We start from the raw sequence: 25,455 nt of genomic DNA, 5'->3' as shown, positions 1-25,455 counted from the left end.
AATCAAATAGCACAGCGGTATACTTTCATTTCATTTGACAAGCTTTGTGCATTTGTGTGCATGTGTATGCACATGTGTAGGTATGCAAGAATATAAAATGTAATAGGTTTTATAGCTCCTTTATTAGCATGGGAGATGAACTAGAAACCTCCTGCAAGGTATGTTATAACAAAATAGCCTGCTCAGGATATGCAGTAGTTTCAAGATCCTTTCCAACCCTTCTCACAAAATGTTAAAAACTTTTTAGGGAAGAACTTCCAGAACAAATTCTATATCCACAAAGAATCCAAGAACACCAAGTACACCATTTGTTTCTCCAGTAATAAGAAGATGCGAACATGAAGATAAGGTTTGCTAGCATTTAAAATATAAACCTATGCATAATAAACTACACTATCTTATTGTCATGCCAGCTGTATTTCTCAACTCCTAAATCACAAGAAGCCATCCGGGGGTGGGGTACTATCTTATATTCCCTATACACGTACGTGCCGCCAAACAGGGTATGGTTTTCAGCGATCTTGCTCTGGAACAGGGTATGAATTTCAGCAATTTTACTCTGGAACCGGGTCAGGGTTCAGAGGGCTCAGCGGAGCGGCACATCCCTACCCTAAACAGGCAAGAGTACCCCCCCCCCCGGGGCAAGCCATAGCCATACACATTTGCTATTACTTTTCCTGACTTCTTAAAGTGACACTTATCTCCACATTTTATTTACTAAGGAACAAAATAAGAGAGCCAAGAAAACGAAATTTGAAGACAATTATAAGGAAGGAAGAACTTGTTTATTCCAAGAACAAGATGAAAGAATGCAGATCCATAGCAGCGTTACTGGCAGTGGAGATGACTTGAAAGCAGTTTACAGTGATGCCTCTTATGATCATGAACCAAGCACATCAACCAGTCAGAATGATGTAGAGTTAAAGAAACTTCACTGGATTCTAAAGGACAAGCAGGAGACTTTACGGAAACTGAATTTAGTTAGAATGTACAGAAAAAAGGTATTTTCAGCTATTAATGACTCATCATACACCCGGTTAGCTCAGTTGGTAAGAGCGTCGGTCGGTTGCGCACTCAGGATCTTAAAATAACTGAGGAGAAGGTGCTGTCTTTGTAATTATATCTGCAAATGGTTAGACCTTCAAGTCTTCTCAGACAAGGACTTTAAACCATAGGTGCTGTCTCCCAACCCTTCCTAACCTACAGTAAATGGGGGACATAAAAGAACCACTGAGGACGTATAAAGAAACCCTGGCAGTGACCACCCTCAGTGCCTATACTTCCTACTAACCATCTCTCATGCTTGTAATTGCCTATAAATTGCACAAAAAGCAATCTGTCATTCACAACTCCATGTAAAGCGCCTTTGATTATATCCACATATTATATAAATCATAATCTTAATCATCATCATCATAGGCGAAATTGACAAAGAAGTAGAAAACAAGCAGACAGGAAGAAATGAGGAGAAAGAGAGCAAGCAATAAACTACACATTTATCCCCACAAACATATAAGACTAGCTTCCTATACAACAAACAAAAGTCAAATGGTATCTAATTAACAAATAGAGTACAAACACTAAAAGTGTGCAACACTTTGCACTATTTAGTAGTAATTAGTGCTAATTAAACAATAGAAAACAATAGGATTAGCATAATTTAGCAGTATTTAGTGGTATTTATATTGCACACTCATAATGTTTGTACTCTAACAGCTTATTTTTTCCTATTCTTAAATAAATAAATTTATATTTCATTTATTTACTGTATTATTACAGAATGATCTCCAAACCTTGCAAGGGCTCATAAACAAGTGGCGCAGGGTTAGCCAAGAAGGTGCTACAAGTTTGCTTAACTCAATATCTGAGGGAGATACACCAAACATGAGCCAACTTTTGAATGAACTACAAATAAATCAGCAACTTATTCATTATTCCATTGAAAATGAAACTTTTTGGTGATGGTGAGTTTAAATTATGAATTTTGTTTACTTGAACTTATGTCAGGGGAATGAGGGGATATGCCATTCATGCTGCTAAACTGCTATAGCCGGTCAGTTAACCATGATTGACCAATCAATCAACTAACCTATAACAGGGGAATATAAACCAGGCTGTTAGCAGGACAATGGATTGGTGGAATACAGTTGAATTCACCATTTTCCATACATTGGTCAAACACAAAATGCTCAAGCGAGGCGACAAGTTACTTTCAAAAGATTATTCAAATTTGAACCTTACAACCTCGACTGAGTGCTTTGTGTTTGACCAGTGAACCGATGTATGGAAAATGGTGAATGGTCTAGTACTCTGCATTGTTGTTTACATTTGTCATGACCTGTGTTCCTTAAGCTGATACATGATTTGACAGCTATAATGAATGTCAGATTTGACATTTAGGTGTTTGAATGAAAGTGAGAGTCATATTGTGATTGTATATGCTAGAGTACAAACAATATAATCGTGAAACTTTAGTAATTCCATGCAAATTCCATTGTTTTCTATTAAGAAGATATATCTAGCTAAAAACTAGTGTGAGCTGTGTCGGTGTTTCTAATGAAACAGTAATGATGAAAAGGTAAATTATACACCGAAGGACTAGCATCCGAAACGTCAGTAGGTTTTTTCTTTTTTTCTTCTTTTCACAGTGTATAATTTACCTTTTCATCATTATTGTTTTCTATTGTTTAGTTAGCACTATTTTGTACTATTTAGTAATTAGTGTTTCACAGATTAATTGTTTGCACTCTAAAGCCTAATGCATACATAAATAGATATTGTTTGGGGTAGTCCTGGCAAGCTATTTTACTTTGACAGAGGCTCTAAAGCCATAATAATCAACTACAAACATGTATAATCTGGGAAGCTGTTTTTCTTGCAAAATGAGCATAAGGTACCTAACATTACAGCTTTAACTCTGCATATCATTCATTTCCCAAGGGGGGAAAGAAAATAAGTATCATGCCTCACCTATTAGATTAGAATCATGTTAAGTCAATTAATTAGTAGGATATTTTAGGTAGCAAGTTTTTCTGTGTCAAGGATATTGTGTGTTCTTCCATTTCATTCAAAGGTAGTTATTAAATATTAACTGGTTTTATTTGTCCAGTTTTTTAATAATAAGCCATCTCACGGATCCTGTTACTCAACCTCAGCCTTGTCAGCGTGTAATTATTCTTTAGAATTTGACTACAGTCTGCAGTAATGAAAGGAATTTACACATCAACGAACAATAAATTGAAACACTTAAAAATTTCACAGGTTGTAGGCAATTTCTAAAGAATACATTACACGCTGACGAGGCTGAGGTTGAGCTGAAGGATCTGTGAAATTGTCTATTGTTTTAGTTAGTATCTCTACTATCAAGATTACCAGAATATACTTTGACTTTATTTATAAAACTTACAGGTATTCACAGATTTTTATTGAGATGACAAAACAAATCAATATTTGCCAGTGTTTAGTGATATATGATTATGAATTCTTTTCATAAATAACAGGTACTATATAATACAGAAGTAATATAATGATTGATAGCATTAATATATTTGATTTTGGAGGTATACATGTATCATTATAAAGCTTTATGAATCTTAAAAAAATGTAAATTGAATATGACTTTCTTAAATTCCTCAACATATCACCCCTGATAAATTCCTAAGTATTTGATAAAGCATATGAAAATATATTAATATATTTAGTTTTTAGAAACTATTCATTTTTCTCATCATTTTGATTAATTATTTTATTGTTCAAAGTTTAAATTTTTTCTTTCTTTCTTTTTTTTTCTTTCTTTCTTTTTTTCACAGACAGCCCAATCGATTACTTTGCTAAGTCTGTATACAGCTGTAATTAGATCTTATTAACCGAACTGGAGGTCTCTACGGGATAATCTTGACTGAGGTCTGTACCCGACAGAGGTCAAGATTATCCCGTACAGACCGACCAAGCTTGGTTGATAAGAGTTTTATTATATGACCACTTTTCATTGAAAAGGACAAAATGTTTTCGCCGTAAGATTAATATGCGATCGGACCGGTTAATACCGGAGAATCTAGACCAGTCCGCGATGCGATCTATCCAATCAGATTGCTCGATTTGCTAGTGTCCAGGCTCTAAGATTCACGGTCATATAATAATAGCTTTTTATTAATAGAAGGAATCAAAAGATAAAGATACAAAAAATAATAATACTAAACCTTAGTGGATCTTTATTTTAAAACATTTTAATGATCATCGCTATGTTCTTAATTTTCTTTTTAATTCCTCCTAACGACAATTTGGAATTGAATTCAAAATGAAGAACATTAATTTGTGTTATTCTTTATTTTGAATTCTTTTAAATTCTCTTATAAAACTCTAGGTTTTTTAAAAACTCATTTCTGGGGCTGCCTGTGACAATGGATGAAATTTCATTGTGTTAAGTTCAAACTTCATCATCTTGCCATTCACCATCCATTAGTGATTGCTTGTCTTCATTACTTTCATTGAAGTCTTCTGCTTTAAGTATGGTGTACTTCGTTTTTCGACAAATGTATCCCATTGACCATGACTGTAGAACACCAAACAAGATAATAAAGAGTGCGAGACATAGTATGATAGACATGATTACAAATGCTAGTAATCCGCTACTCTTAGGGTCCTGAAGGAGAACCTTTAATGTCTGTGCACTTGGATCTTGAATGGATCGATTTTTAGGTTTTCCAGACACATCAGGGCAATTATCATTGCATGGCTCGCAAACTCTAGTTTCAACATTGGCAATAAACTTTGATGAACATCGAATTACACACGTGGAATCCTCCAAGAAGAGAGACGAGGAACATGAAGTACACTGGTGTGAAGATGACCCAACACAGGTTTTACAAAGCGAATGGCAACTTTTGCATATCTGAGAAGTATTATCATCAAATGTTGTAGAGGGACAGCCTTTTCTGCATGTATTTTTATAATACACATGATCAGAAGGACAACTCAAGCAGTTAGTACTATCTGGACCATTGCAAGTCTGACAGGAATTATCACATGAACGACATTTTGATACGTCTTTGTAATAGCCTGGTTGACAAGATGAAATACAAGTGCCTTTACCTTCTTTATCAACATGTAACACTAAGCTTTTCACACAGCTAGTACAACTATGCGGTCCTTCATTAGAGCATAATTCACAGTTTGGATGACATGTTTGACAAAGTTTTGTCTTAAGGTTCTTGAACATGCCACTTGGACAGTCCTCTCGACATGAAAACCCATTAAGAACAGCTAAGGAACTTGTGCATGAAGTACAGTCACTTGATGATGGGCCAATACACTCTTGACATGAAGGATGACATTTGGTACATGACTGTGTTTCAGTATTGAGGAACCATCCTTTTTTAGGGCACTCTCGAACACAGTAGTGCATATGTAGGACGAAAGGGGGAAGACATCTACTACAGTTCTGTAAACCATTCCCTACAAAAAATGTTTGGAGTTTCATTATTGTTTTGTTATTGTCTATTTAACAACAGGTTTTCTGAACAACCTACCTTCTTTACAAATTTGGCAGTAATAGTCACATGGTTCGCACTGCTTGTGGGCAGCATTATAATAGTAATGTGATGGACAATCTTTCAAACACATCCGGTCGACCTTTAAATAAGAGCTGTTGCATTTGGTACATTCATCCTCGTCAGGGCCTGTGCATTCGTCACAAGATACATGACACTTCCCACACTTCCTTACTTGCTTGATAAAATAGGTGCCTTTTGGACAGACACTTGTGCATTTGTGACCATCAAGGAAGCGTTCTCCATTACATTTAATGCATTGCTCTTGTGTTCCTATGCAGTCAAGGCATGACGAATCACATTTATCACATGACATTGTTTCTTTTTTTAAAAAGAATCCTACAGGACAGAACGTCTTGCACTGATTGTTGTGAATGACTAGACCACTGTTGCAGGACGTACACTTGCCAGATTCTTGGCATGTTTTACAACCAGGTGGACATGGCCTACACAAGGCAGTTTCTGCTTCTCCAAAGTACCCATCAGGACATTCGTATGAACAAGATTTGGATGTGACATCCAAAAACTTAACTCCCTTGCAGCTTGTACAGTCTTTGGCAGTTGGTCCGGTACAAGTCCAACAAGAAGGCGGACATTTAAGGCAGCTACTGTTGGCTAAATATTCTCCTTCTGAACATTTAGACAAGCAGGTTGTTCCATTCAATACCTGTCCACCTGAACGGGGGAAAACATAATACATGATATCCAGATCATTATTACACATTGGTTAGGGTTTTTAGCATGTATCATCACAATCACCATCATGTACCATCACCATCATGTACCATCACCATCAGGTACCATCACCATCACGTACCATCACCATCATGTACCATCACCATCATTTATCATCACCATCATGTACCATCCCCATCATGTACCATCACCGTCATGTATCATCATCATCATGTATCATCACCATCATGTACCATCACCATCATGTATCATCACCATCGTGTATCATCACCATCGTGTATCATCACCATCGTGTATCATCACCATCGTGTATCATCACCATCATGTATCATCACCATCATGTATCATCACCATCGTGTATCATCACCATCGTGTATCATCACCATCATGTATCATCACCATCGTGTATCATCACCATCGTGTATCATCACCATCGTGTATCATCACCATCGTGTATCATCACCATCGTGTATCATCACCATCGTGTATCATCACCATCGTGTATCATCACCATCGTGTATCATCAGCATCATGTATCATCACCATCATGTATCATCACCATCATGTATCATCACCATCGTGTATCATCACCATCATGTATCATCACCATCATGTATCATTACCATCACCATCATGTATCATCACCATCATATATCATCACCATCATGTATCATCACCATCGTGTATCATCACCATCGTGTATCATCACCATCATGTACCATCACCATCATGTATCATCACCATCATGTATCATCACCATCATGTATCATCACTGTCATGTATCATCACCATCACGTACCATCACCATCATGTACCATCGTCATCATGTACCATCACCATCATGTACCATCACTGTCATGTACCATCACCATCACATACCATCATCATCATGTATCATAACCATCATGTATCATCACCATCATGTATCATCACCATCATGTACCATCACCATCATATACCATCACCATTACCATCATGTACCATCACCATCACTATCATGTATCATTAAAAACATGTATCATTACCATTATCATTGATTATGATTGATTGTTGGTTTACCTTTGCATGACATGCAATTTTCAGGTGAGCTGCCATTACAAGTTGCACATGACATATGGCAATCTATACATTGATTATCAGTTTGGTTGTGATATGTCCCAGCAGGACAGCTACTGAAACACTTGGACCGAAGGAGAACAGACTTGGGCTCACAGGACAGACAATGGATGGTATCGTCAGTAGCACCATAACACGCAGAACAGGACAAAGGACAAGGCTTGCAACTAACGATAAAGAGTAATACAATTAAACAATATTGAAAAATGAGATGGATTCTGTTCAAATTACTATTATAATATCTAACCTGTTATCACTTGAATAAAGGTAGGTTTTGGCTGGACAACGAATGACACAGCTTGAATTGATTAAATGATAACCTTGAATACATGCTGAACACTGTTCTGGAGCAGGCCCGGTACAGGCCGAACAGACGCTAAAGCAGCTGTCACAAGCCTTCAAGGTATAGTTTGCATAAGTTCCATCTGAACAGTCATTTGCAGCAACACATTGGTAGTTGTCAAGGAATGAGCCATGATTACATGATTTGCACTTGGTTGGATCTTTCTGGTCACAAGACAGACATGATGAACTGCATGCAATACAAACACCATGGGTTTGCTGTGAGTAATAACCTGGGGAAATACAAGGATGTTTTCTTAACCAGGTTGGATTTCAGGGATGTCTTGTGAAGGTAATCACAGGTACTTACCATCAGGGCATGCTTGAACGCACGTACCACTTTTGCCTGCACCCAATCTAAAACGTCCAGAAGAGCATGACAGACAGTCCTTATCATCAGGGCCTTTGCATTCACTACACAACGAAGCACATGGTTTGCAGAGTTGATTTGAAGTATTTGCATAAGTTCCAGGAGGACATGATTTTAGACATACTCCCTGATGTAAGAACAGAGGAACAACCTTTCCAGCAACGTCTTTATGATTTCCACATTTAGTGCAACTTTGTGAGCCTGACGTTGAACATTCTAAGCAAGAAGGATGGCAGGGGACACACTTTCCGTCATTCATGAATTGCCTGGTTGGACATTTGTGCTGACATTGTGTACCAACAAGCTTCGCATGAGGATCACAGGAGGTGCATTGAGTAGCTTTACTTACACACGTTTTACAGGATCCCGAGCACTTTTCGCATTTTTGGTTTGTTTTGAACGAGCCTTGTGGACACGTGCTAATGCATTTGTGATCCATTAGGAGTAAAGGATCCAAACAAGATAAACAATTGCTGTTACTAGGACCTTCACATCTTCCACACGCTGCACTACACGGCTTGCATTGTTTTTCTTTAACATCCAAGTATTCTCGGTCAAACTGACATGAACTAACGCACTCCTGAAAGAATTGAAAATATTGTATGTGTTATCAGAGTGAATATGTTGATTCGAGTTCCATAATGAGCGAAAGACAGTCATACTGACCCCTGTTAAGTTACGTTTGAAGTTCTTGCATTCCGTGCACTGATCAGACAGAGATCCTGTACATCCATCTTTACATTCCACATCACATGCAGGTACTGGTTGTTTACGAGATGTTAAAGGATTAGGGTCTTTTGATGTACCATACAACACCAAAGACCAGCTGTGAAGTTTGCCAGTGTTGGAGCTTGGCCCTGCAAGTTTGAAAAATCATATTTTACGACATGAAGACGTCCTTCAACTTTTTTTAATGTTTGTGTAACAGAACATATCAAATTATTATTTAGTTAGGTTAGATTAAAGCTTATTCTTGAATGCCCAAGTGTTCGTTCGCGCATCCATGTTCGCGCATCCATGTTCGCGCATCCATGTAGAAATAATTAAACTATACACGCACCTAAATTCTCAATTTCTAAAGTCCAAGTGCCCTCTGGATTTTCTTCCCATGCATGTGTTGTCATGAAGGCCCAGTCATGAAAACCACTTCTAGAATTATCTCTCAACCGCTTTGCCAACAAAGTAGACTTGGTACCACTTGGTGAGGTTAGGTACAAAGCAAGATCACCACGTTTAGTGAATGAAAGAGATACAACTGCCTCTACATGTTCAAGGTATTTTACACTGTTTTCTGTGCCTTGGCATCCACGAGCTTGAGTAGTAACTGTCAAACGTCCTGTGCTAGGAATAGTCCTAAACAAAAAATATTTTCATGTTTGCTAATGCTTTCTAGAGAAAGTACACTATGCACGACAACTTTAACACAATGCAAGGCTACCTCAGCTCAGGGACCACCTGTATTCTAATATTACAGATATTACAGATAAAGCGACGAAAAAGATCTAAACATTCTAATGATTCTAGAGATTACTATACCTTTGTTTTGCATCAGGTAACTCATGGCACACGTGTTGTTGAGGAACGGTTTCCCAGATACGCGCCAACCTCACCAGTTCTTCGGCGTCCAGCAAACCATATCCAAACTTGTGGCTAAAATGACGACCCACACCGTTCATTGTAATATCTGTGGCGTGCAGTTTATCCATTTTGGATGTCCTAACCACTAAATGTTGCATGTCTCTCCAAGTCAAGTTTCGACTGCAATAAAAATCAATTGCTTGGTTACATAGATAATAAATTGAAGATGATAAAAATCAAACTGCAACATACTTACTTGACTTCCAAGGCTAGAGCCAATATCCCAGCAGCTAGTGGAGCAGAGGCTGACGTCCCCGTGTGAGATGTTGTGCATGTATTACCAAGATCAGTCGTGACCTATAAATATGATAATTGGTCTATTGTAGTACGTAATGTGAACATAAAATAGCAAGGGTATTTGTACACTTACTATCTTTCTCATGCCCCAAGATCCACTACTGAATGTTGTAGCTAATGTAGAAGAACATGCTTCAGAATACCAAGGTGAACCTCCATGTTCAGTAGCTGAACTAATTGAAAGCGTGTAGATGCTATTGGTGTAGCCGTCACAGTTACAGTTATCACGTGCACGGCCACCGTTACCTGATGCCCACACGTAAATAGAGCCCAGTCCTCTACGACCCTGAATGGATTGGAAACGAAGCGCCAATTTGTAAATATCTAGTACTACGTATGCGTGGTCACGTACGAATGTTAGGGTTACCTTGGTGATACCATCAATAAACGCCTTCTTTGCTAACTGTGCTGGACCATCGACTGTTCTTCCGTCATCATCAGGGCCCCAACTAGCACTATAGATCTCGATATGCTGAGGTTGCAAGCTTAGAGAACTTGCTTCGACTGCATCTGTCACATCTCCATCAAGCATCCGCACTCCTTTCAATCAACACATTATTTTTAATAGAATAAGGTCCTGAAGGTCAAGCTTACGATCTATATACATATACTTACCACCAATCTTGGCTTTGGGTGCAACACCTACATTACAAAAACTGTTATTAAATTGAGCTGCAACTTCTCCAGCGCATCTAGTGCCATGCCTATTTTCATCATTCCATGTCCGTCGTGGACTGGGATCTGCATCGTTAGAGTTGAAATCATAGCTTGCCTTGGGATCCTAACAAAATATCAACATGTGTTATTGTCGTCATCATCATTATAGAAGACACTGAATCAGTTTCGTAGCTTTGCATATGTAGTTAGACATCTCTATTGTCATGTGTTAGTATGTCTGCCCTTATCTTCGCAATTAAACATTACGTCATCGTACGTCAAATAGAGCGAAATTCTTATGATCGTTTAAACCTCGCTGTGTGGTGTGCAGTGGCGGATCCAGGAATTTGTTCAGGGAGGGATGCAGCGCACATAGTTAACCCAGGGAGGGCTGTATCCCTTAGAATCAAAGGGAAAAAACATTATTTTGCATTGGTTATCTTCGAAGTAGGGGCACAGAGTTGAACCAGGGAGGGGTGCGCACCCCATGCACCCCTCCCTTGGATCCGCCACTGGTGTGTGACCTTGACGATACGTGACCGAGCATTTTGATTGGCTGACCAATGACCTCGCACGCAGTCATTGTCATGCAGTTTTGTAACGCGACTCCGTTACCGTGTCCTTTCACAGTTGAAAAAAATCTGCCCTCCAGTCGACAGTATAATGGTCGTTTAGGGTAATGTTAGTCTATCGAGAACTAAATCAACTTATATCGTGATCCTGATGAATATACGAGTTCTAAGACTTCAAACTTCGCTTGCCTTATGGTCCTTTCGATGACGTGGATCATTTCTAATAGTGGAATTATGACTTATTGAGTAGAAGACATACTTACATAATTTTCTATGAAATCTTTATGGGAGTGTTCAATTCCTGCCAAAAGAAAGATGGATTGGTACATTTTTTCGGATACGAGGCATGGTTCAAAGCAAAGATAGGGGTCACACGAAACAATACTTGTATAAGGGGCGAGGTCAAAACAATCGTCCGAAATTTCCGATCTAATGGATTAAGGTTGTGGGTACCGATACATACCCCCTCCCCCCTCGGAGACCTGTTCAAATGCTCGATAACGGTGGTCTGTAGTGGCAATTCCTACACACAAATATGTTTTTTAGCATACATGCAGACAGACAGTCCATTCATTTCTGTGATTTGGCTTTTAGTTTTTGAGATATTTGGCGACAACATCTAAGATTTCACTTCCAGAGGTGGTGGGTATCGGGTAACACCACCCCTCCCCCCTAAATCGGGTCCCGTGAGATGACAATTGTTTTGCCCTCATCCCTAAAGATGGGTAGTGTAAAACAGAATTACTTAGTTAGGGTAGAGGGGCATTACATTACTATAGTATCTAAATTGCACATTCCCGATGGGATCATACCGATCACCAAATTAGATAAATATTTGTCAGGCAATATTTCCTTCTCTCTTCATTCCTCCCATTAAACTTCTTTGCCTCCCTCCCCCCTTTGCCCCTCTCCCACCCCTCCCTTGTTATTCCTTTTAACTTTCTTTCTTCCTCTTCAACTCTCAACTGTTATCCTGTACTAACCATCGTCTAAGATAGATACTACAACATTTGTACCAAATATCCCCTGTTTCCATACGGGCAGTACATTGTGGTCATAACCTTCAAATGGTGCTTTCGTATTATTCTAGACATAGAAAAATCAATCAATCACATAATAATGGTAATCACTCAATCCCAATGCAACATTTTGTATAAGATAGAACACTACACCCCTCCACTCAATGACAACCTTCGAAAAGGGGGAGGCATTATGCAGCACCATGTTATAAACTGCTCGACGGGAAGTGAAATAAGATAGGTTATTCGTAATAGATTAACATACATGTGATACCTACACACATCTTACTCTATACTCATCCTCTACATTTTTAAAAATTTTATCCCCTCTTTGAGAGTTCGAAGGTGATGATAATCCCGCACTCGCAGTTTCGTGTATAAATATGATAGAATTAATCTACAATCGATCCATGACTAAGGTGATTGTGTTACATATTGTTTACGTGTGATCGTTCAGAGCAGAAATTCATCATGATTACCATCACGTTCTCAAACACCTCTTTAAAAGTATTCCAAAGCATATTCTATGTATACATATACATAGAACAACGTATGTTGTTTCATTGTTTCGTCTTATGATCGATTGATAGCCAGAAGTAATACGTATAATTAGCGACGATAGAGGATAGGAATTTTATCGGTTTTGAAGATCGACACAAGAGAGGTTGTTCATTAAAACCGACAAGAATTACGTCTGAGAAAAGTTAAATCGGTAAAATCATGATCAATTAAAGTTCAAGCAACTGTCAATTAAAAAAAAAACGATTAGGCACATACACGCTCACATACAATATAGATCGGATAGACACTCACTAAGTACCACTGTTTAGGAAAGTAGGGATCGTTGAATTTCGGATCGTATGACTCTCGTTTTACTCTTTTCTTTATGACTTGTTGTTTCGCCCATCGAACCTGTGAATGTCGGAGTAAAATAAGCATCATTAGAAAATAGAATGCAGGTGTGAATTATCTGTATATACTGCATAAATTTTAGTCATTCACTCCGACATAACAGATTATAAAGATTATATAGCAAGGAATTCGAACCTTCGTGTCTTCATAAAGTAATGTAGTCTTCTCCTCTACGCTTCGTTTTGATCTCCTTGGATGGGAGTCGTGTCGAAAAACGAAAAACCCTTCTAGACTACCAATCTACAATATCACGAAAGAAGGAAGTTAAAATATTAAAAAAGTAAAAATAAAAGACAAACAAGTATATTAACATGAATAACAATTAATACACATACGAGTTATTCTGGATACTTAATATTCAAGTTCTAAATTACCTGTCCTGTATTGATATACCCGAGTTTCTTTGCTATTCTATCGGCTTCTTCCTTTCCTCCATCGATTTGTATTGCCCATGTATTAGAATATGAATTGTCGATCGTAGTCGAAATTGTGAAATGGACGATTTGATACGAAATTAATACAATAATTCTTGCAGTTACTTGATGTAACTGCATATTCGATCACTAACAATTAAATTCTTGAAATTGCTGCCATAAAGGCCTAAAAAGAAACATAAAAAACTTGACTAGAAAACAGCGTATTCGTGAAAGAACACGTTTACACGAGACTATGATTTTGACCTCGGCAACTGTGAGTGACATACACGAATGTGATACAGAAAGTTACGCTGGTGATTAGGATGTTTAACAATGGTGACGTCAGTACAGCTAGTTACAGCTAGTATATCAATCGCAAACAACCTTATTCTAGAGTACTTTCGTATTGGATATTTTTACGCAGAAGTAAGAGTTTTATTTGAACAGTTAAACAAGGTGTGTTAACTTAGCTTCGTAAACCAATAAAAACGTCTTCCACTCGACAACAACTGTTCAATCAAAGTTAAGTGAATGTCGCACCGGAAATGGCTTCAAGACTTCCGCCGGTACATCAACTTTCGTCTGAGATAAAATGATTTACTATTACTATAAGCTCATGATTCAATGGGTGTATCGGGAAATCATGTCTAAATGATTTACTATTACTGTTATAAGTCTTTATCTGTTAGTCTTTTGTCACGACACTAAAGTACGGGGGAGACTACCTACAATCCGCCTACCAATTCCAGAACCTAGCTCCCCAGTTCGAAGAAAAGAAGAAGAAAAAGCTCCCCAGCTCGAAATCCATGGGGACATGTTCTTTCATGGATGCTGCATAGATTCGCATTATTTTCCATACCTCACACATTTTATTATTATACGAAAGAAATTGGAAATAATACTACAACTAAGATTTTCTCGCACTTTTCACTATCAAAAAGCGAAAAAGACGCCATGTTAAGAAACAACCCCATAATGAAACGCTTTTCCCAACTCCGTAACAGCTAATATGGCGTTTACAGTGTAAAAACTGAGCGGAATAAAGATAGCATCGAACAGCTCGCCTTATCATGAAAGAACGTAGCTTGCATACCAATGTGTTACCGCCTATCAAACTACTTTTCAACGAAAGAGCTTTGTAAAATAAACCAAAATAGGTGTCTAGTCGTTCTAGCGCTTTCGCACAAATTGGGGACACTTTTCACTCACACACACTACCACTTCATTAAATATTCTATGCGCACAACGCTCACATATGGGGAGGTGAGAGAAAACCCTAGTAGCAAAGGAGAGAACAACACATCAAACTTAATTCACGTGTCGACCGCAGGGCTCGAACCAGCGACCAGAGACCTGTTGGACTCACAGCTGTGAAAGACGACGCGTTAGCCGCGAACGCCACCCATGCTACCATTCACAAGCCTTCCATGACACTATATGCCCGTACAGTTATTAGTTATCCATATCCATTCAACTTTCATTATTCATTAACACTTTATGATACGCGAAATTCTGTGAAAGGAAACGACTCTAAGTTCATCTTTAATTTTAGTCGTACACAACTAGGCCGTCTAATGTAAAATCATAAATCACTACGTTAGGCAGACCAGGCATCATCATGATAAGGTTGGTCACATGCTTTGTACGGATATCAATTAAACAAGGATTTCTCAACAGTTTACAACAGATTAAACATATTAGCACTAGGATTTCCAGTGTAATGCTAATACCATTACTTGGGTACTGCAGAGGACAATAGAGCATTATGCCTCAGGTACAAATAAGGGCAATGGAATATCATTTCTTGGGTACTACAGAGGGCAATAGAGCCACCCGCTTAACTCAGCAAAAATTAAAAAAGTAGGTAAACAATGAACATTCCTCAAATAACAGAACAATAACATTTGCTTTCAATTTTTTCTCAAAAGATGTTTTATAATTTATAAATAATTATTTTCTTTAAATGAATAACTTTTTTAAAATGCAACATCAAAGGAACATTGCGTAGTTCCAGAAATCATCCATACCCACCCCACACAGGAATTTGGAATTTCCAAAGAGTAGGGGGTCAGAGAAAGAACAAAAATTACAGAGTTTGTATGGAAGAAAATTGGAATTTCCAGGGGTAGGGGGTGTCTCAAAAAAATTCCTCTGAGGGGGGTATGGATAATTTTTTTGAACTACACATTGTATTAACATGAATAATAAACCCATAAGAATAAAGGTCACATTTTGGGTTACTACCATCAGAAGATATTAATAAAACAGCTGATTAAAAGATTAAAACATTATTGAAGATGCTGACAAATAGCCTCAGTAAACTGTGAGCAGCTGGCCTTGCCTCCTAAATCCCCAGTGATCATCTGTAAAGAGAGCAGACAACAGATAAACATCTTGTATACTTCTACTTTATTAATTGATAAAGCGTAATATAAATAAATAGCTAATATATAAATAGATATAAAATAGATATAAAACATATAAAATAAATCAATAAAATTAATAATTAAAATTAAAATTCAAGTCTAAAAATAATATGACATTGTCAAACTCATTAATAATTAATGAGGAAAACAGAAATCACGACCATGAAGAGTGTTGTAAATCTGATACAAAATTGTGTTCATTTGCATAAATTTTAAGTTGGATTTTCTTTGCCAGATTCACTTTAATTTTGAAAATTTTAGTGAAACACAAAGGAACTAACCTAGACGTTTGACAAGCAATTTACAGTAATCATGTCCATGTTGTATCTGATATACAAACACTCGGCTACGCCTTGAGTTTGTATTTCTGATACAACACGGCCACTCATACTGTATATATTACTTGAAATCATCTTTATAAATAATATATGTATCGGTTATGTATCTAATTATCTAATCTAATCTAAAATTTCTTAAAACCACCACCTACCATTTTCAATGAATACCATTTAAGAAATAAATGTGTTCTGGATACACATGGGTAGTTGGGAGAGCATAATGGGTAGTGTAAGAGTCACATTAGGCAGAGCCAAGACAGTAGCCAGCGTAGTAGCCCAAAGGGAAGGGAAGGGAGGGGGACTGGGGAGAGGAAGGGAGGAAAGGTAGGGCCTGCAATGAACCCCCTCAATAAGCCTTTTCATAGTTTAGAATCGATTCCACTGCGCATGCGATTTTATCCCGAATTTCTCACCTTTTGTTTAATTAAAGTGCTACTATGACGAAAATCGCTCAAACTTGGATTCAGCTGAAACTTCCTAAGAATACTCTTTAAAGGTCCAATAATCACTGTATGAAGTGTTTTCTCCATATTCAGGACGAAAGTATGATATTTTTACGATTATTTTTTGGAGTCTGTGACGTCATACACTCAACATCGAACATCGCTCCATACATTTCTTTGTAGTTTATGATCAAAATATCAGTAGTAAAGGGAGAAAGAAATACCCAAACACCCCAAAATATAAATTATAGTCACAAGTAATGTGAAATAAGCACATTAGCCACCCTTTGGGCTCCATAGGAATAAAATAAATTAAGGATTTATATACAAAGAAATATATGTAGCAATGTTTGATGTTGAGTGTATGACGTCACAGACCCCAAAAAATAATCGTAAAAATATCATACTTTCGTCCTGAATATCGAGAAAACACTTCATACAGTGATTATTGGACCTTTAAAGAGTATTCTTAGGAAATTTCAGCTGAATCCAAGTTTGAGCGATTTTCGTCGTAGTAGCACTTTAAGAACAAAAGAAGGTTTAAACAAAGGAAGATGAGAAATTCGGGATAAAATTGCATGCGCAGTGGAATCGATTCTTAAAATATGAAAAGGCTTATTTTTCCTATCGCTCCCTAATTAATATGCAAACTATCGACCAATCAAATCAAAGTATAAAGTATCTGAATCAACTCTACTGACATCTGATGGCATATTGAACTTATCAACCAATCAAAATTAACATTCGAATTCTGAACAGTCATAGGAAAAATCGAGGGGGGTCATTGCAGGCCCAACCCTTCCTCCGTTCCTCTCCCCAGTTCTCCCTCCCCTCCTTCCCCAGTCCCCAATCCTCTTCCCTTTGGGTTGCTACGCAGGCTATAGCCAAGTGCAATGTAATCCTAACCATCGTGCTCTCCCAGCTATTCAAGTGCATCCGGAACGAGATCTATGCAAGCTAAGCATTGACCCTTGCTTTTATCACATAGTCAAGTGATTCACGCTTCTTATAACTCTTTATTTCGCGAATAATTACTAATTCCCCTAACATTCATATGAAACCATTTGAAAGGGAGAAATCCACAACCAACCATCTTCAACCAAGTTCTGAAATAAGTTCTATTAGTGAAAAATATATTTTATTTGACCTCAGTTGACATGAGCATGTACCATCAGAATGCACTATCTATTCCTTTTTCATAGCTAGCCAGGGAATTAGAGCACACTTTATATTATAGATATGTTATAAATTAGAATAGAGTGAGCGCCATGTATCTGTGAAACATTTACTAACTTTTTAGCCCTTAGTTATCAACTATTTAGTTGTTGAAGTCACACAGGCATGAACCAAACAAACCGGAAGTACTTGCTTTAGTTCCATTGTTCTGCTCCAGTAATAAGCCTGAAGCGTGATGACATTTTACCCCCGACTCTATACCATAATAGTTTTTAAAATTCTTTCATATTAGAATTTTTGATTCCTTAGAGAATACAGGAACAATAGTCATAATTAAAGAACAAAAGCAGTGTGAAAAGGATTATGGTCTAAAGACGGGGGCAAAATGTCATCACGCTTCAGGCTTATATCCACTATTTCATACAAAATAGCTGCAATTAAAGCAATCCAATTAATACTGTAACTTTAACACTTTACCTTTCCTTCTTTAATGGTTTCAAGGACAGCCCTTTCTACACGATCTGCGTGTTGGTTGAGATTCATATGTCTTAACATCATCACAGCACTCAACAGCAGTGCAGTTGGATTAGCATTATCCTGGCCTGCTATGTCAGGGGCTGTACCATGTACCTGTTACACAACAAATGATTACTATCAAACATTAGTTAACAAGGAAACATCCATACCAGGGTAGATCAGTGATATGTAGTGTAATTTAATACAGTTGAATCTCCCTTAAGCGGAGACCCAAGGGAAACGGAAAAAGTGTCCGTTAGTAGAGATTGTCCTCCTAATAGAAAGGGGTCTTTAAACGAACAAAATTAATAATGTTAAATAGTGTCGTTTTCTGTTTACGTAAGCATTTCTAAAGATTAATTATAGCGATTTAAGAAGAATAGCCTGGCTAAATGATTTACAGATTTATTCATTTTGTATTCATTTATATTTATTGTGTTTTGACTATAGTTAGGTATTAAAATACAGTATTCTATATTGGTCTAACACAAGTTCAGAAACTTAAACACAAAACTACAAGAATACAGTTACAGTATAACAGATTGTAGTTAATAGCGTTAGAAAAAAGTTACAACGACGTGCATTTACCAATATCGCACCATGTGAAGGAATATTTCAAACATGCGAAAGAGTTCTTCCTTTGATTTCCAAACACCGAAAAGTGAGTGAAAAAACAAGGTGCAGCCGAGTTTTTGTAACTGACTTTGAGGTGTTTGGAAATCAAAGGAAGAACTCTCTCAGGTGTTTCAAATTACTTCTAAAACTCATGAATATTTCTTGGAGAAAATCAAAGAAAACGTTTACGAAATTTAATGCAAATTAAGAACACATTTCCAAACCACCGTCATAGTAGTGATTTGCTTTGTTTTCTCCTCATTAAATATTCATGAGTTTTAGAATATAACTTCAACGGGAATGAATTCTCTATTGACTGGCTTAAAGCTAAACTTAAGAAAGATGGCTGTCCTGTATGATATATAATATACAGTATTTTGTACAGTAATCCATTTATATAGCTGAACATTTACACTGATTTATTATGAGCCGAAAATGAACACTAAAACTGTTAAGCCGTTTTAAGTAGCCAATGTTTCTATTTTGAGTCTGTTTATATGTTATAAGAACAAATAGGTTTAAAAATATAGACAGTTTTTTCTCTATTCCAAGTCTGTTTATTAGAATATTTGAAATAGTGTTTGCTTAAGGGAGCTTGAAAACAATAGAAATAGTCAATTGGGATTTGCTCTACAGGGTCCATGTACGCTTATGAGAAAGCCTGCTTAAGGGAAAGTGTGAATACAGTGTTTGTATGGGAGAAAAACAGGGTTTTGGAAAGCTGTCCGTAATTAGAGCTGTCTGATTAAGAGAGCGTCCGCAAGTGGAGATTCAACTGTATAATTATTGAAGCTTTAGAGTTTATTACCGATTCAAAAATGGCTACATTATCGGCTCCAATGTTGCCACTAGGGGTAACACCTAGACCTCCAACCAAGCCAGCACACAGATCACTATGGGATGAAATAATAATAACATCGGTTTTTTCTTAGTAGATGATACTGGTTTGCTATCCTAACCACTAATGAACTTGCTCTAAATGCAAACCTGAGAATATCTCCATAAAGGTTTGGCATCACCAAGACATCAAACTGACTGGGATCTTTTACCATCTACAATATACATATGGAGAATAGTAAATTAGAACAAACCTCATCATTATCTCACACTTAACAATGTTTTTGTTTTGATGCATAGACGAGAGGCTTAAGCCATATTTGTATGTACGTTTGATACTCTTGTCATGATGATAACATCTCACAGGAAATTTAATATCTCATATACTTACATTAAGACATGTTGTATCCAAGTACATCTCATTGTACCGAATGTCCTTGTTACGTTCCGCAACCTCACGACAACACTGCAAGAATAATCCATCTGATCTGCGCCTGTTTTGTAACCGATAGCAACATCAGTTCTAAACAATGGTTTAGTTGAGGAATTTATTACTTTAACTACAGTTGCTGCTGCTATTCTTCTCCTCAATATTTAGCTGATAGATAGTTTCTCAGCCATCACTTTACCTTAGTTTGTAAAGTAATATTGCCCTATTTCACTATGACGTCAAATCAAAACAATCTATTGTTTAAACGCAAAGGATCATGGTCGTTGAAGGGGGTCAAATCAACACAAATTCACCGGAAATTGTTCTAAAACCCGTATCAATCCATGAAGAGAAGTAGAATAGCCAGCAAACACTCAGAATAATTTTTAGTACAGATTAACACATATTATATCTGAAAACCAGGCCATTTTATATTAAACTGTTTCGCTAGGAGCAAATTTTGTCGAATTTTCTATTGGATTTGGCGATTCTATCCCCCACATAAACAAGCAGTGATGTCATAGTGAAATAGGGTAATTGCTAGATGCCTTTTTGATGAATCATAAAAACATTCTCACATGATATTGGCCTTGTGTACAGCAGTAACAGAAGCTCGTTTGTTAGACTTGGCAAAACTAAAAGCAAACTCTGCAACTCTCATTGATGCCTTCCTGGTTATAAGTTTTATGCTTTGCACCACTCCTTCTACAACCTGAAATGAAAATATAGAACAGTTGTCTATAACATAAGGGAATTGTATTATCCTCTTAATCTGTATTGTCATATCCCCTTAATCTCAGAAAAACTTCTAATCGGTTAAGCTTTTTATATTTTACCCATTACAATAAGATTATGTACTTACTACATGTTCAATTCCACTGTACTCTCCCTCTGTGTTCTCTCTTATCGTAACAAGATCGACGTCATTATATGCAGTAGGATATCCTTCTATTGAACGGCAGGGCCTTACATTGGCATACAGATTAAATGTTCTATAATGAAAGCAAAACAGCATGTCAAATCAACAACAATTATTCTGTACAAATACTGCACAAAGGTCACTACTCACTTCCTTAAGGTTAAATTTAAGGAAACATGTCCTTTTCCAATCTTGGTTTCGAGAGGACCTACGAAATACAGGGAAGATGTAGGAATGTTTGTAGTGTTGGTCATGATTTCGCAGTCTTATGTTGATCAAGTAAGGTCTACAGCAATATTGCAAGCTACCTTTGAGACCCACTTTATTCTTGTTCATAGAATTGATAGCGGCAGGAGGAACAGTTGTGCTACCATCAGGAAGAATGACTGGAGTGACACTGACTTCTTCCCATCTCACTGGAGCCTATGTTTACAAACACATCAAAATTTATATTTATTATACAGTATACATCCTAATGGTTCGATGGATACATTGAATGAATATGAGTCTATTATGCCTGTCTGCAAATGTGAGGTCTCAAGCTTGTTACCCTCTACAGCTTTTGATACATGCTGCATATAATTGCTACCTGCATGTACACAGCAATTCTATCATATTGTTGCTTCATTGGTGAGAGAGGAAGTCAAAGCATATATCATTCTTTTCAACACTGCTACAATATTAAATGTTGCAGAAAAATCAAATGTTTGAACTTTCACTGCCTCTTTTTGAAAACAGCATCAATGGCTTCATCAATTGGCATTAAAGACAATGCAGTTCTTTGCTGCATCCTAAAATTGCATTGGCATCTTAGACAAATGCTAATACTAAGGACAAAGGAGGAAATAAGAATGGCCATTAGTTAAGTTTTTAAAATCATAACAAAAACTTATAGAATTTCAATTGGTCATAATCTTCAAACAAAAAACCTAAATGTTTTACCTTAATTGTTGTTTAAAATGCGTTATAGACTCAAAGAACCGAATACCAACCTCTGCTGCTTCAAACACTTTTTTAACAGCCTCTGATATTTCAGGTCCAATGCCATCACCAGGTATCAAAGTGACGGTCCTCACCTATGACACACACACATACATAAGACTTGTGTTTATGTATATATAAGCTGATATATTTTACATTAGGCTAACATTTACTAGTAAACTGTTGGTGTGGCTTTAAATAAGGACATTGGAATTGAAGGAATAAACTCTGTCTTAATTTAATTACTTAATTACCTCTGATGAAAAGAGCCTTTGTCCTGAAGGTCTTTGAATATTTTTAGTCATCTGGAAATTAAAATTTTAATATGAAATGTCCGAACCGTATCTCTTTATCAAACATCGCGGATTCGACAAATCCTTTATTGAAAAGTGAAGATTATTTTCACAGATATTCTCTATATTACATACCAAAGATTTTACTAAATTTTGTTTGGGATTACGAGTAGAAAGAATACCAAGATATCTGACAACACTCTGCCTCATGCTCACCGCCGCCATCTTGAATTGACGCAAAGAGAACTAGAAACCAATCAAATGACGTATGACACAGGAAACCCATCCATCCGATTTACCAGCCCCTCGATTTCCAATCCACCCTTCCATGTGATCAATTTAGAAAAAGATCTGTAGTTCGCGCTAAAAAGCTTCTTTCCGAGTAAATGTTTGATCGCCCACTTGTGGCACGTTGCTCGTTAACAAGTGATGAACAGCTTTGTGAGGCAGATATATGATGGCAGGAAGGTGTGTGAGGGGGGTGGAGTGGGGTTGGGGAGGGGGAATTGGAAGGGGTAGAAGAAAACGAGGTTCTTTACGATAAATGATTAAAGACAGTACGTTTAATACAAATGTATAAAATTTTGCTTATTGACATTAAAATGTTGCCAAATGGCTTTTTACGATTCCCGCATAGACCAGTTATTCCTCTATGATCAATGGTATATAATGCTTAAGGTTCAACCAAATATCTTGCCTATTCATTTCTTTTAACAGTTTATAATGTTCCACAGCGTTGCGCGGGACACTAAAAACAAAGCCCTCGGGACATGCAGGTTCATAATAAGGTCCTTTTGTGGAACTAATAACCCATTTGGTTTCTATACTGTCATTGGTCGTTGAAACACACGCATAAGGGTTTTTAGTAGCACATTGTTGAAGATGCCATCTGCCATCCTCTGCACAAAGAACTACACAGGACTGTTGACTTAGTTTTTCCCTTGGTTCGTTTCTTGCCCATGTAAATACTGCTGTGTTGAGTAGATCAGGGTTTATTTGATCTGCTGCCGGATACATAACACCACATTTTAAATATTCCATGTAATTGAGTATTGTACCAGTTTTCTTTGGCCCATTCCAAAAGGGACCATATTCGGTGCTATCGCTATAAACACGTAGTGGTTCGGCACTGGATGTAACGGCTTCTGTGCAGTTTTTGTACGCCAGAAAACGGTTAGTTGTTATCTCTTTCCAGTAGCCTCGGTGAATGTACTCGCCTTCGTGGTTATAAGAATTTCCTGACGAGATTAAGACAATCTTACCCAATTTTTGCATCTCGTAAAGTGTAGGCCATTTTCCATTAAAATAAGTCTGGATATCGTCTGGTGTTAGGACTTTCTCGCCAAAGTGTTCTTTGATAGGCCCATTAAGTAAAGCATCGTGTCCTTGTGTGTGGGCAGGGCCATCTTCCAAATACAATCTGATAACTTCGTTCTTGTTTTCTGATCGCTTCGACCACTCAGCGATTTCTTTTATTCCGTCTTTAAATTCCCTGTCCCACGGACCACACCCGAGGTAGGCATGATTAAGGGCGTGACTCATCCTTACTTTACCAAAACACCACCAAGGGTCAATTTCTATTGCTCTTATCCCCATTTGAAGTAGGTCAGTAAAACTGAATTCCTGATTGGCGAGAACAATGCACTCACTTTTGTAAGGTGGAGGCCAATGACAATCGTCTAGTTCCCCATACCCATCGGCTCTGTTATTGAATGCATTGTGTGCAGCTAACATTTGAACTCTGTCTAAGGACATGTTTACTTGAAGTTTCCTTTGTGTTTTCAGGGCCAGTGCAAGCCAAGGCGAGATACGTGCAGTCCCTTTGTGACATATCCCTCTATAGCCACATGACGAACAGTTCGCAGCTCGACTCAGTCGATCACAAGGCGCCTCATTTTGATTCTCAACCACACCAGAACGTTTTTGTTTCGTTACTTCAACCCTGACTCTATATTTTCCACCTACATTGGTTGGTACAGTGAAAATGGCAATATCCGCTTTATGATGTTCTCCGGTTTTATCATCTTGTAGCAAAAGTCTGTATTTGAATGCTCGATTGTCCTGTACATTCCTGAGAGACAAAATATGGCGAAGAGTAAACTTGTTTTCTTCTTTGGCACCTTTGTAGTTCTGAGCAGCAAATTCAGCTGCTTTACAAAGCACATAAAGTTGTCTTGGAGAATGCAAGTAACTGTCAAGTGGACTTTTATTTGGGAGATGCTTAAAGTACAGAAAATATTCCTGTTCTTCTTTAGGATCAACAGAAATCACTGTAGTGACGTTTAAATGTCGACTAGATAAAACGACAGATATCGGCGGAAGGAAACAGAATAAAGCCAAGAGAATCAGTCCTGACATGGTTAATAATGCCGACGTACGACGGTTGCCTTTCAGTAATATTGTTTGAAAGTTTACTCATATTGCTGTTGTATACAGCATTCTAGAATACCACATAAACCAAAAACCACGAAAATATTGTTATTAAACTGAGAATTGTTATAGGATAGTGAGTGCTTGTGGCGTCATAAACGAGTTACCTGCAAGGCACCTGCAGTGGGCAGCGCGGTCTGGCTATTTAACAACTGGCATATCAAGCGCTGTTTATACTTCTTTTTACCATCGCATAACTTGCTCAGTAGTGATGGACTAACAAGAAATTAATATTAGTGTGTCATTGATAATCCTAAGTCTTAGTTGAAACCAGTTATTTTAGTACTGATCTCCTGCGACGGCAGGTACCGGTAAACCAATTTTTCTTTGGCGATTTTCAATAAAGTTTCGATTGCATCATTTGTATTAGTAAAGAATAAATTTTTGTTATTTCTAAGGATATTTATCGATATTTAAGATAGCGCGCGTTTGCCTCCGGCATCGGCCCTGACGCAAAATAAAACGAC

General features: G+C 37.5%; 4 protein-coding genes across 4 annotated transcripts; 1 reads left to right on the top strand and 3 right to left on the bottom strand.

Moving 5' to 3' along the window:
- The first annotated feature begins 35 nt into the window (after window positions 1–35).
- LOC116307495 (uncharacterized) lies at window positions 36–25,374 on the top strand. The gene is made up of 5 exons (XM_031717762.2): window positions 36–158; window positions 248–349; window positions 723–1,001; window positions 1,780–1,964; window positions 24,344–25,374. The coding sequence occupies exons 1-4, from the start codon at window positions 129–131 to the stop codon at window positions 1,960–1,962; spliced, it is 594 nt and encodes a 197-aa protein (XP_031573622.2). The 5' UTR covers window positions 36–128; the 3' UTR covers window positions 1,963–1,964; window positions 24,344–25,374.
- Window positions 2,855–13,899, bottom strand: LOC116307490 (proprotein convertase subtilisin/kexin type 5). The gene is made up of 17 exons (XM_031717758.2): window positions 13,543–13,899; window positions 13,304–13,408; window positions 13,070–13,168; window positions 12,221–12,323; window positions 11,501–11,538; window positions 10,624–10,789; window positions 10,376–10,548; window positions 10,082–10,294; window positions 9,908–10,008; window positions 9,610–9,831; window positions 9,134–9,426; window positions 8,740–8,930; window positions 8,014–8,653; window positions 7,609–7,936; window positions 7,305–7,528; window positions 5,529–6,224; window positions 2,855–5,454 (listed from the first exon to the last, which is right to left on the bottom strand). The coding sequence occupies exons 1-17, from the start codon at window positions 13,720–13,722 to the stop codon at window positions 4,427–4,429; spliced, it is 4,800 nt and encodes a 1,599-aa protein (XP_031573618.2). The 5' UTR covers window positions 13,723–13,899; the 3' UTR covers window positions 2,855–4,426.
- On the bottom strand, window positions 15,111–22,819 carry LOC116307492 (isocitrate dehydrogenase [NAD] subunit alpha, mitochondrial). Its single transcript, XM_031717760.2, has 12 exons — window positions 22,694–22,819; window positions 22,520–22,570; window positions 22,277–22,360; window positions 21,593–21,707; window positions 21,435–21,492; window positions 21,228–21,357; window positions 20,944–21,077; window positions 20,327–20,429; window positions 20,086–20,150; window positions 19,907–19,991; window positions 18,445–18,597; window positions 15,111–15,947 (listed from the first exon to the last, which is right to left on the bottom strand). Exons 1-12 carry the CDS (start codon window positions 22,781–22,783, stop codon window positions 15,873–15,875), a joined length of 1,143 nt encoding a protein of 380 aa, XP_031573620.2. The 5' UTR covers window positions 22,784–22,819; the 3' UTR covers window positions 15,111–15,872.
- On the bottom strand, window positions 23,100–24,916 carry LOC116307491 (uncharacterized). The gene has a single exon (XM_031717759.2). It carries the CDS (start codon window positions 24,914–24,916, stop codon window positions 23,201–23,203), a length of 1,716 nt encoding a protein of 571 aa, XP_031573619.2. The 3' UTR covers window positions 23,100–23,200.
- Window positions 25,375–25,455: the final 81 nt, after the last annotated feature.

This window comes from Actinia tenebrosa, unplaced genomic scaffold (genome assembly GCF_029948245.1).
Source record: "Actinia tenebrosa isolate PJP-AT-01 unplaced genomic scaffold, QUT_ActTen_1.0 PGA_scaffold5__44_contigs__length_20552954, whole genome shotgun sequence".
Lineage (NCBI taxonomy): Eukaryota > Metazoa > Cnidaria > Anthozoa > Actiniaria > Actiniidae > Actinia > Actinia tenebrosa.
The sequence above is the reverse complement of the archived record's forward strand: the minus strand, read 5'-3'. Positions and strand labels throughout refer to the sequence as shown.